The sequence below is a fragment of the Schistocerca americana genome, chromosome 4 (genome assembly GCF_021461395.2).
Source record: "Schistocerca americana isolate TAMUIC-IGC-003095 chromosome 4, iqSchAmer2.1, whole genome shotgun sequence".
Classification (NCBI taxonomy): domain Eukaryota; kingdom Metazoa; phylum Arthropoda; class Insecta; order Orthoptera; family Acrididae; genus Schistocerca; species Schistocerca americana.
Window position 1 is genome coordinate 726,480,385 of NC_060122.1, and position 12,767 is coordinate 726,493,151.

The following is a 12,767-nucleotide window of genomic DNA, read 5'->3' on the forward strand; positions in this document are numbered from 1 at the left end:
TGAATGCGTGGACCCTGCATGCCAGCAAGGGACTATTTAAGCTATTGGAGGCTCTGTAATGGTGTGGGGAGTGTGCATTTGGAGTGATATGGGACCTCTAGATACGACTCTGACAGGTGACACGTACGTAAGCATGCTGCCTGATCGCCTGCATCCATTCATGTCCATTGTGCATTCCGACGGACTTACGCAATTCCAGCAGGACAATGCGACACCCCACACGTTCAGAGTTGCTACAGAGTGGCTCGACGAACACTCTTCTGACGCCGGCCGGAGTGGCCGTGCGGTTCTAGGCGCTTCAGTTTGGAACCGCGTGACCGCTAAGGTCGCAAGTTCGAATCCTGCCTCGGGCATGGATGCGTGTGATGTCCTTAGGTTAGTTAGGTTTAAGTAGTTCTCAGTCTAGGGGACTGATGACCTCAGATGTTAAGTCCCATAGTGCTCAGAACCATTTGAACCATTTTTGAACTCTTCTGACTTTAAACACTTCCGCTGCCCACCAAACTCCCCAGAAACGAACATTATGGAGCATATCTGGGATGCCATGCAACGTGCTGTTCACAAGAGATCTCCAATCCCTGGTACTCTTATGGATTTATGGACAACCCTGCAGGATTCATGGTGTTAGTTCCCTCCAGGGGGGGGGGGGGGGGGGAGAGATACACGAGATTAGGTGGGTGTCCAGTCCCTTTGGCTCTTTAGTGTAGGAGAGGTAACACGTGAGAACCCATGATGCCCGCGCCGTACCACTGTGCCGTCAGAGTTACCTCAACTACTAGTTCATACCCGATGGCTCTCCACACCATGACGCCAGCAGCAATGCCCTTGTGCCTCTCCAAAGCACTGGAAGATTGGGACCTCTCCCAAGGTCGCTGCCATACTCGCCGAAAATGGTCATCCGCGTGTAGAAATGAGATTTATCGCTGAGCACACCGTGACGCTATTCCTCAACAGTCTATGCTTCCCGGTCGCGGCACCACTCCAGACGTAGAGGTTTGTGTTGTGGTGTTAAAGCTGCCCTCCACGTGAGACCGTGGCTGCCTAGTCCTGACATATACTGCTGTCGGCAGTCTATTATTTGCTATCGAATGGCAAACTTCGACGTGAAAGAGTTACGATGTGCTTGTTGCACAATACGGCGATCCTAGTTTGCGGTCATCAGACGTGGTCGACCTGCCTTCAAGTCCCTATGGAGTACAAGATCGGGCCTCTTTCACACCCAAATGTCCGAAAATCTGCATATTGCACGACTCGACTAACTTGCCAATAGGAAACACACAATGAGGCCCCTTTTAAACTATTTCAGGTGCTGATAACGCTGTCTCAGACGAGTACGCGTCATCTCCGTGTCCTTCACAATGATCATTCATCATCTGACGCTCTTCACGCTCCCTGTATACCTTAACAGGCCTGGTAAGAACACTAAACATCAACAACGCTAATGCACTCTCGTCTCTAATCATTTACAAGACCGCTAATGGTGTGTACGTTTACGACGTTCCGTTGACATCCTACCATTTTTTCTGAGTGTTTCACTTTTTTCCAGGCAGTGCGTACATCATCTCGTGGATAATTTGGGGAACTTCGTGGCGCTGTTCGTGGACTATGTTGTTTGTCTATAGGAAAGTTGCAACAACAAGAGACTGAAGCAAAATGCAGCGATAGCGGCAAAGAATCTATGGTTCATATAGGAACCGGCAGTTGATCCTGCACGCAATTACTTGTAACGTATTGCGCAAAATAGGCAGAGAGAAGCTTTAGTGTTCGATTACACCATCGGGAGAAAATCACTGGCACCATTAACAACAGTAATATACATTGCAGGAACCACCCGGAGCGACACAAAGAGAAAGGACTAGTTCTAGGAAACGCAACGGCCAGGCTGAAATTCATTTGAAAAGTCCCAAGGAAATGTAATTAACGCACAGACTACAGTCGTTGCATGAAGTGTTGCTCGTCAGACTGGGGTTCCTCTGGTACGATTAAGAGAGGAGATATAAGATTTAAAGAAGCAGCAAAACGTCTCGTCAAGGGTGCGATTAGTAAGCGCGGGAGCATTAAAGAGGTAAGCTCGCCCCACAAAAAATTAGTCGCTCCTACAGAAATCATTACTAACCTCATTTAATACCGTGTAATGCCGCTCACCCGGACTTGATAACCGCCTGGATTCGGTTAGACAGTGACTCAACAAGGTTGTGCAGGTACGTCGCACCCAGGTTGATGATGATGATGATGTTTGGTTTGTGGGGCGCTCAACTGCGTGGTTATCAGCACCCGTACAAAGTCCCAACCTTTGCTCAGTCCAAACTCGCGACATTCATGAATGATGAAGAAATGATGAGGACAACACAAACACTCAGTCATCACGAGGCAGGTGAAAATCCCTGACCCCGCAGGGAATCGAATCCGGGACCCCGTGCTCTGGAAGCGAGAACGCGACCGCGAGACCACGAGCTGCGGCCTCGCACCCAAGTTAAGCCACTCGCTGAGGATTTGATCGCGCAGTCCCACCAAATTGCGGCGATGCTGATTTCGGAGTTTTACTCACTCTCCCAACATGTCCCATAGATTTTTTTTGGGTTCAAGTCAGATGACTTTGGTTCAAATGGCTCTGAGCGCTATGGGACTTAACTACTGAGGTCATCAGTCCCCTAGAACTTAGAACTACTTAAACCTAACTAACCTAAGGACATCACACACATCCATGCCCGAGGCAGGATTCGAACCTGCGACCGTAGCGGTCGCGCGGTTCCATACCGTAGTGCCTAGAACTGCTTGACCACACCAGCCGGCAGAGCGGGCTCATTTCATCACACGTTACGACAGCTGTCATAAAGGTAACATGTGTTTTGGTAGCATGGGCGATTATTTATTTGTATAAAATAGATTTACATTAAATTTTGTTATTATAACGGAATAAACTACAGCAAAACTTTAAGAAACATCAAATATTCCTTACGACGAGCCTACTGTGAGTAAAACAAGGGTTAACGAATGGTGTAAGGCCTTTGAAGAAGGTTGGAAAGACACTGAAAATGACGTGCTCACTGAATGCCGTAACACGCCATCAGCCGGTAAATCGTGAAAAAAGTGAAAAAAAAATGATTACGAATGATCGCCGAACCACAATCACAGGAGATGCTGATAAAGTTGTTACTCCAACTGTCTCATTGCAAGAAATTGTCTTGGCTGCTATAGGTATGAAACGTGTGGCAGCAAAACTTGTTATAAATTACAGAATCTCGAACTAAAACAGCTGTGAATACAAGTTGCTAAACAGTTGGTAGATGAAGTCAGTAAGGACGGAGAGCTGCTGAAATGTGTTATAATAGGGGTAGGAGTTTCAGATATGGAGTTGACACTTAAGTATAAGTCGCCGCAATAGATGCAATCTGGATCGCCAAGACCGAAAAATACTCGAGAAGTATAGTCTAATGTGAAGGTTACGCTCATTGTGTTCTCCGATTTTAAGGGAATCTTGCCACAAGATGGAACAACCATCAAGGAATACTGCTTGCAAGTTCAGTGGAGTCTGCATGAAGCAGCCCTTAAAAATAAAATAAAAAATCCCAGATTTATGGCAAAACAATTGTTGGTTTTTGCACAAAGATAATGCACATGCTCACACTTCGTTGCTTGTCGGTAATTTTTTGACAAAAACAGTACTGCAATGATGCTCCAGCCTCGATATTCTACAAGACGGCTAGTTACTTTTTTCTGTTCCCAAAAATAAGAAAAACCTTTAGGGAACGTCGTTTTACAGCGTAGTTGAAATTAAAAATGCATTACCGAGAGAGCTGAAAGCTGAAAGACGAGTTCCACAAATGTTTTGAGGATTAGAAAAAGCGCTGGTGTCTAATGCCAGTTACATGGAAGGTGATAACATTGATGTGAACGAATAAATAAAATTATCTCCAAATGACAAAAACCTCCATTATTTTTAACACACCTGTTGCGTCTCGTAAAATGCCCACGATTTGAAAAATCAGGGAAATTGGAGCTCATCTTGAGACACCGACAGCCGTTCTCCTTAAGTACCTTCCGCGAATAGGGCAGGAAGTGGGGGACATGACACTGGTAGCAGCAGTACCCTCGCTTGCGGAGTATAGATATACAGGGTGTCCCAGAAATGTTGCGACGAAATTTGAGGGGTTGTAGAGGGTGTCTCGAGGAATAAACCGAGGATAGGAACCCGTGCGCAGCAACGCCATCCGAGGACGCTGCAGAGTGCCGAAGTTATTGTTGGCGACGCCTGCGACAAGGCCACCCCTTCGGCAGCAGACGTGACTTTGTACACTGACGGACCGTTGGCGGAACGTCTCGCAATGTTGTTCGTTATCCAGTCACGGCTACTAATTGCCATTGCCATGAACAAGTGGTGAAGAAGATGAAGCTAGTTGCTGAATAGGCAGGCCTTGTCGCATATGAGTGAGGTACTCTGTTACGGTTTCAGCCATAGGTTGGAGTTTGTCTCCTTTACACCGAAAAACACTGGAGATCTCAGAGGATTCCAGGAGGAAAATAAAGTGCGGATGGAAAGACGAGTCGGAAACCACCATCCAGGGAGGCATCAGAGCATTGCATTCGTAGCAGACAAGGCCTTTATACACAGCAACTAGCTCCATCTTCCCTACTGGCGATCACGGCAATTAGTCACAATCAATGATTCTTTTTAGTCTTGAGTCTTCTGACCGATTTGATGCGGCCCGCCACAAATTCCTCTCCTGTGCTAATTTCTTAATCTCAGAGTAGCACTTCCAACCTATGTCATCAATTGTTTGTTGCGTACATTCCAACCTGTGTCTTGCTCTACACTTTTTACCGTCTACATTGTGAGACGTCCTGTCTACGGTCTGGTAGCATAAAAAGTAATGTTTGATGCCGAAGGGCTGGCCTGCTGGCAGACGTCTGCGCCTGTAACTCTACGCTCTGTAGCGTCTCTGGACGAGATTTCTGGTCACTGGTTCCTACCCTCAATTTGTTCCTCAAGATACCCTCTACGACCCCTCGAAGTTTCTGGGGGACCCTGTTGTACAGGGTGAGTGAAATGAAACTGTCCCTGAAAATATTTCCTGTAGCTTAAGACGATTGCGAAATTTTCCAGGCCAGTTTTACTTTGCCCATTCTTTATATCGAACTGCTGTGACGAGAAGCTGTCCGTGAATACCTGCGAGTGGTGGTGCGAGGGCTGCTGCAGGTAGGAATAGAGGCAGGCGGTGGTGGTGGGGGCGGGCGCAGGCCCGGCGGACGCCTTGGGCCCCACTGCCACCCCCACCCCCACGCCCACGCCCACCGACGCCGCCGTGGCGGACATCACGTCCGGCTGGCTGTCTGCGCTCGCGCTCGTGACGTCACTGTCTGCGTCGCCTTCTCGGTCGGCGTCGCCGTCGCCGTGGCCGCGGCCGTCCTCAGTGCTGGCTGCATCACGCTCCTTCTGGACCTCGCTGTTCTCGCTGGTCGCTTCGGCACTGCAACACCACAAACAGAGGACTAAGGTTAACGGCGGATCAAGAAAGCACGCGCACAGTCGAGCATCCCGTCTGCAGCCGAACTATTTGCTCAGCCGGTAACGACATCTGCCAAAGTGTAGTGCGAAATTTGTCCCATAGCTTTGGTCTCAAAACTATACAGACATTAGAAAAAAAACAAAGCATCATCAAGCTTTACGATACATGGTACTGTTGGATGTAATCTCCTGTTGCCTCCCTCCGTCTTTTGAACTGACTTCCCAGGCAGTTACACGGAGATCTACAGCTTCACATACATTCCGAATCACGGCGCAACTCGGGATGTTGCACATTAGCAAACAGTGCCACAGATGATATAAGTGAGAAGTGTGACAAATTAAGATCCTAGGACTGACTGGAGATCGAACCCGAGACCTTTTCATTTGTAATCTGACACTTTAACAACAGTAGATCCGACACGAAGTATGTTGAGATGAGTAATCAGTGACTGGAAAAGAATATTTCACTTGGTATGAAGGCTTGTGTGAGCGGTTCGAGGCGTTTCAGTCCCGAACCACACGGCTGCTACGGTCGCAGGTTCGAATCCTGCCTCGGGCGTGGATGTGTGTGACGTCCTTAGGTTAGTTAGGTTTACTTAGTTCTAAATTTTTTTTTTTTTTTTTTTTTTTTTTTTGTGGTTTTAGGGCGCACAACTTCAATGGTCATTAGCGCCCTGACTACTCTAAGAATGCACCGCGAGGCACAAGTTGACCACAACAACTAAAAGGGAAAACACGATAAAAGACAGACTGACAGGCATAGGATTAAAAAACAGCATCATCAAATGTCCTTAGCGAGGTTTGTCAAATTGATAAAACGAAGAACACGAGCAGCTGCTCGTGGGTCATCCGCTAAAATGGCATCGAAAGTATTTGGCAGGTTAAGATCGAGGCGCAGTGTGTTAAGATCTGGACAGGACATTAAAATGTGTCTAACCGTCAGCAAGTGCCCACATGGGCAGAACGGCGCCGGCGCAGCCGTCAGCAGATGGCGATGGCTGAACCGGCAGTGTCCAATTCTTAACCGGGCTAAAACGACCTCCTCCCGCCGAGAAGGGCGTGAGGACGTCGTCCAAGCCACGGGAAGAGGTTTTAAGGCCCGAAGCTTGTTGTCGGTAAGTGCAGCCCAATCGGCATGCCACAGAGATAAGATGCGCCGACAAATCACCCTGCTAAAATCGGACGAAGGGACGCAACAAGAAGCTGTCCGAGGCTGGAGGACCGCAGCCTTGGCCGCGGCATCTGCAGCTTCGTTCCCAGGGATACCGACATGGCCAGGAACCCACATAAAGCTAACTGGAGAACCGACGTCCACCAGCTGCTGAAGAGAGCGTTGGATCCGGTGTACGAAAGGGTGAACCGGGTACGGATCACTGAGGCTCTGGATGGCGCTCAGGGAATCTGAGCAGATGACATAAGCAGAATGTCGGTGGCGGCAGATGTAAAGAACAGCCTGGTAGAGGGCAAAGAGCTCAGCTGTGAAGACAGAACAATGGCCATGGAGCCGGTATTTGAAACTTTGTGCCTCGACAATAAAGGAACACCCGACCCCGTCATTGGTCTTAGAGCCATCTGTATAAATGAAAGTCATGTCGATGAACTTCGAACGAAGTTCCAAAAAACGGGAGTGGTAGACCGAACCGGGGGTGACCTCTTTTGGGAGCGAGCTGAGGTCAAGGTGAACGCGGACCGGAGGCTGGAGCCAAGGTGGCGTGCGGCTCTCGCCCACTCGAAAGGTTGCAGGGAGTGAAAAATTAAGGTGTTGAAGGAGGCGACGAAAGCGAACTCCAGGGGGTAGCAGGGCAGAGACATACAACCCGTATTGACGGTCAAGAGAGTCGTCAAAAAAGGAACGATAAGACGGATGGTCGGGCATTGACAGTAGCCGACAGGCATACCGACAAAGCAGTATATCGCGCCGGTAGGTGAGTGGCAATTCGCCAGCGTCAGCATGAAGACTCTCTACGGGACTGGTATAAAATGCTCCGATCGCAAGTCGTAAACCCCGATGTTGTATGGAGTTGAGGCGGCGTAAGATGGATGGCCGTGCAGAGGAGTATACGAAGCTCCCATAATCCAGCTTGGAGCGGACGATCGACCGATATAGACGAAGTAGGACGGTTCGATCCGCTCCCCACGACAGACCACTGAGAACACGGAGGACATTTAAAGAACGGGTACAACGGGCGGCCAAATATGACACATGTGGAGACCAGCTAAGTTTCCTGTCAAATGTAAGGCCTAAAAATTTGGTTGTCTCCACGATTGGGAGAGCAACGGGACCGAGTCGTAAGGACGGTGGGAGAAACTCTTTGTAGCGCCAGAAGTTAATACAGACCGTCTTCTCGGCAGAAAAACGGAAGCCATTGGCGACACTCCAGGAGTAAAGACGGTCAAGAGAACGCTGAAGACAGCGCTCCAGGACACGTGTACACTGCGCGCTGCAATAGATGGTAAAATCGTCCACGAAGAGGGAGCCTGATACATCAGCTGGGAGGCAATCCATTATTGGATTGATCGCGATGGCGAAGAGAGCGACGCTCAAAACTGAGCCCTGTGGCACCGCATTCTCCTGGCGAAATGTGTCGGACAGGACAGAACCCACACGTACCCTGAACTGTCGATCCATTAAAAAGGAACGAATAAAAAGAGGGAGGCGACCGCGAAGGCCCCATGTATGCTTGGTGCGGAGAATGCCCGCCTTCCAACAGGTGTCGTAAGACTTCTCCAAATCAAAGAACACAGCCGCGGTCGGGCGCTTCCGCAAGAAGTTATTCATAATGAAGGTCGACAAGGTAACCAGATGGTCAACAGCAGAGCGGCGCCTACGAAATCCACATTGTACATTGGTAAGTAGGCGTCGAGACTCGAGCAGCCAAACCAATCGAGAGTTAACCATTCGCTCCATCACTTTACAGACACAGCTGGTAAGCGAGATAGGTCGATAACTGGAAGGCAAGTGCTTGTCCTTCCCCGGCTTAGGAATCGGGACAACAATAGACTCGCGCCAGCATGCGGGAACATGTCCCTCAATCCAGATGCGATTGTATGTACGAAGAAGAAAACCTTTACCCGCAGGAGAAAGGTTCTTCAGCATCTGAATATGAATAGAATCTGGCCCTGGAGCAGAGGACCGTGATCGGCCAAGTGCGTTTTCGAGTTCCCGCATGGTGAATGGGGCATTATAACTTTCACAATTCGAGGAGCGGAAGTTAGGTGGCCTAGCCTCCTCTGCCTGTTTGCGGGGGAGGAAGGCAGGGTGGTAATGAGCGGAGCTCGAAACCTCTGCGAAAAAGCGGCCGAAGGCATTGGAGACAGCCTCAGGGGCCACAAGGACGTCATTCGCGACCTTCAAGCCAGAAACTGGTGAGTGGACCTTAGTGCCAGATAGCCGGCGCAGGCTACCCCAGACAACAGAAGAAGGAGTAAAACTGTTGAAGGTGCTTGTGAAAGCAGCCCAGCTGGCTGTCTTGCTTTCTTTGATAATACGACGACACTGAGCACGTAATCGTTTATAATAGATACAATTCGCCACTGTAGGGTGGCGTTTAAATGTGCGTAAAGCACGTCGACGAGCACGTAAAGCGTCTCTACATGCTGCGGTCCACCAGGGGACCGGTACGCGACGTGGAGAAGAAGGAGGGTGAGGGATGGAATATTCAGCAGCAGCGAGAATGACTTCCGTGAGGTGTGCGACCTGACGATCGCAGCTTGTAAAGGTTTGATCCTGAAAGGTCGCCCTGGAAGAGAAGAGCCCCCAGTCTGCCTTGGAGATGGTCCAATTAGAGAAGCACGGAGAGGGGGTATGCTGCAGGAGATGGATAACACACGGGAAGTGGTCGCTCGAATATGTATCAGAAAGTGCATACCACTCAAACCGGCGTGCAAGTTGGGGAGTACATATAGAGAGGTCTAAATGGGAATAGGTGTGAGATGTGTCCGAAAGAAAAGTAGGGGCGCCAGTATTGAGGCAGACAAGATCGAGCTGGTTGAAAAGGTCGGCTAACAAGGAGCCCCTCGGGCAGGATGCTGGAGAGCCCCAAAGGGGATGGTGGGCATTGAAGTCTCCAGTTAACAAAAATGGTGCAGGTAGCTGAGCAATAAGGTGCATCACGTCTGCCCTGGTAACGGCAGATGACGATGGAGTGTAAACGGTACAAAAGGAAAACGTAAAAGTGGGGAGAGTAATGCGGATGGCAACTGCCTGCAGGCCGGTGTGCAACGTGATGGGATCGTAGTAAATATCATCCCGGACCAGCAACATAACCCCTCCATGAGCTGGGATACCTACCACAGGGGGTAGGTCAAAACGCACAGAGGTGTAGTGTGCCAAGGCAATTTGATGGCATGGGCGTAGCTTCGTTTCCTGGAGGGCTACGACGAGCGGACGGTGCCAGCGGAGCAGCAACTTCAAGTCCTCTCGGTTGGAGCGAATGCTGCGAATATTCCAGTGAATAAGTGCCATCGTAAGAAAAGGAAGATGAGAGAAGTGGTCACCTCGAAGGCCGCTTAGGGCCTGGCTTCGAGCGAGCACTGCCGCCGCTATCAGTAGGCGGACAGTCATCGTCCATTGGGTCTATAGGGTCATCGGCCATCTCGGGAGGATGGCCGGGAGGGGGAGCTTCCTCCGCCAGTGAACGGCCAGATGTACGGCTACCAGCGGTGCGGCCAGGCGAAACGGATGACGGCCTGGGGCGGCAACCGCTGGGTGGCGCAGGAGAAGAAATGCGCCGTGGCGGAGAAGGAGAACTGTGCTTCCTATGCGCCTTTTTGGAAGGACGTGTAGTGGAAGGACCGGTCGAAGGCTGGGAGGTCGAGGTACGGAGGAAGTCTGCACGGGATGGTTCCTTCTTGAAGGCCCGTGCATCTGACTTCGATGTCTTCGTCTTAGCAGAAGCTGAGGAAGGTGCTCGTGTCTGTGGGGTGATGGGAGGAAGAGGAGACGTCGACCGCGCGATCTTAGCACTGGCCGAACGGACGACCGTGGTGCTGAAGGTCAGATCGCATGTCTGGGTTGCTACCTCCCGGGTAGTCCGAGGAGAGGCGAGGACAGTACTGTATTTCCCCGCTGGGAGCAGCGTGGGCTTCCTACTAGCCAATAGCTTGCGAGCAGCCGAGGTGGACACTTTCTCTTTGACCCGAATTTCTTGGATACAGCGTTCTTCCTTATAGACAGGACAGTCGCGGGAGGATGCGGCATGGTCACCCTGACAGTTCACACAACGAGGAGACGGAGGTGGACAGTCACCCTCATGGGCATCCCTGCCACAAGTGACACATTTAGCCGCATTGGAACAAGACTGTCGAGTGTGATTGAAACGCTGACACTGGTAGCAGCGCGTAGGTGTCGGGACATAGGGGCGAACAGAAATAACCTCGTAGCCCGCCTTGATGCGCGATGGCAGCTTAACACTATCGAAGGTCAAGAAAATTGTCCGGGTCGGTACAAGGTCATTGTTTACCTTTTTCATGACCCTATGGACAGCCGTCACGCCCTGCTCAGCGAGGAATGATTGAAGCTCCTCGTCAGTCAATCCGTCGAGGGAGCTAGTATAGACTACACCACGAGACGAATTCATAGTTCGGTGGGCCTCCACCCGGACAGGGAACGTGTACAGGAGGGTGGCCCGAAGCAGTTTTTGTGCCTGAAAGGCACTCTCAGTTTCTAGTAATAAGGTGCCGTTACGCAACCTGGTACAAGATTTGACAGATCCGGCTATGGCATCTACGCCCTTCTGAATAACGAAAGGGTTGACAGAGGAAAAATCCTTTCCGTCCTCAGATCGAGAAACTACGAGGAACTGTGGGGCAGGCGGTAGTACTTTTGTCACTGTTGGCTGGTCACGTTTCCGTTTTTGGGTCGAAGTCGAAAGAGATGGAGTAGAATCCATTGCGGAGGAATCCCCCATGATTGCCAGCGTCTCCGATGGCGCGCTCCTTCCTTGTGGGGACCCTCTCAGAGGGCACTCCCGCCTTAGGTGAATGTTTACACCTCAGGTCACACCTCCCGAGAAACAGACGGAGGGACCAATCGGCATGGTCAGAAGGTATCAGCTCAGGCAATCACCCCTCCCCGGGCCTGGCCTTTACCAGGGGGTACGCGCGTGCCTTACATGTCTACCCAGGGCGGGGACTTACGCGTTACCCCGTCACCGGCTACGCGTGCGAACGCGTGGGTCGGCCTTCAGGCACGCACAGGGAGGAAGGAAGAAGAGGAAAAAGAAGAGAGAGAGGGAGAAAGAGGACAGACTGTCTCAAACGCCGAGGCGGAGACCAGAGAAGGCAAGGAGAAGAAGGCAATGAGAAGGCAAGGAGAAAAAGGCAATGAGAAGGCAAGGAGAAAAAGGCAATGAGAAGGCAAGGAGAAAAAGGCAATGAGAAGGCAAGGAGAAAAAGGCAATGAGAAGGCAAGGAGAAAAAGGCAATGAGAAGGCAAGGAGAAAAAGGCAATGAGAAGGCAAGGAGAAGTCAAGGGAAAGAGTAAGGAAGACAGTGAGGTGGAGAAGAGCAAAGAAAGGAACCAACAAAAGGAAGGAAGAAACGAGAAGTGAAAAACCAAAAAGACCACGATGATAGGTCGTGGAACCGTCCGTCTCCGGACGCAGGCGCTAACTACCCCCGTGAGGGGGATGGACTCCTTTTAGTCGCCTCTTACGACAGGCAGGAATACCGCGGGCCTATTCTAATCCCCGGACCCGCAGGGGGGACTTAGTTCTAAGTCTAGGGGACTGATGACCTCAGATGTTAAGTCCCATAGCGCTTAGAGCGATTTGAACCATTTGATTGAACGTATGCCTGGGAGAGTGGAAGTTGTCATCAAGGCTAAGGGTGGGCCAACACCATACTGAATTCCAACATTACCGATGGAGGGCGCCACGAACTTTTAAGTCATTTTCAGCCAGGTGTTCGGATACTTTTGATCACATAGTGTATCTTGCCATTATCGATATCGATAACAGGCAAAGATCGTCGAAATTGTCGATTTCGCGGAGAGATGAACTGTGCCTGCACATAATTACGCATGTACGGAGCCATCTGTGTGCGAATCCTACTCGTACTTCTCAAGATTTGTCTTAACGCTATTATTACAGCTGGTGGCAATGACTACAAAGTATGAAATTAACGGGACAGCGGTAGCAGTAAACTAGTCAGCGTAAAGGTGGTTTTCTCTGAGCGCACGTTTCGCCAGCGCCGTCCATCTTCAGGGGACATTTGGCACGCGCAGGGAAAGCGCCGTGTCCGTGACCTTCCGCCCGCGGCC

The 12,767-nt window shown here is 50.5% G+C and overlaps 1 protein-coding gene across 1 annotated transcript in view; it reads right to left on the reverse strand.

The window, feature by feature from the left end:
* LOC124613745 overlaps window positions 1–5,576 on the reverse strand; it is a 220,269-nt gene extending 214,693 nt beyond the window's left edge. Inside the window, exons 1-2 of the mRNA XM_047142462.1 lie at window positions 5,572–5,576; window positions 5,168–5,468 (exon numbers count right to left, since the gene is read on the reverse strand). Coding sequence (XP_046998418.1) covers window positions 5,168–5,468; window positions 5,572–5,576 — 306 coding nt within the window. The remainder of the gene's footprint in view (window positions 1–5,167; window positions 5,469–5,571) is intronic.
* Window positions 5,577–12,767: the final 7,191 nt, after the last annotated feature.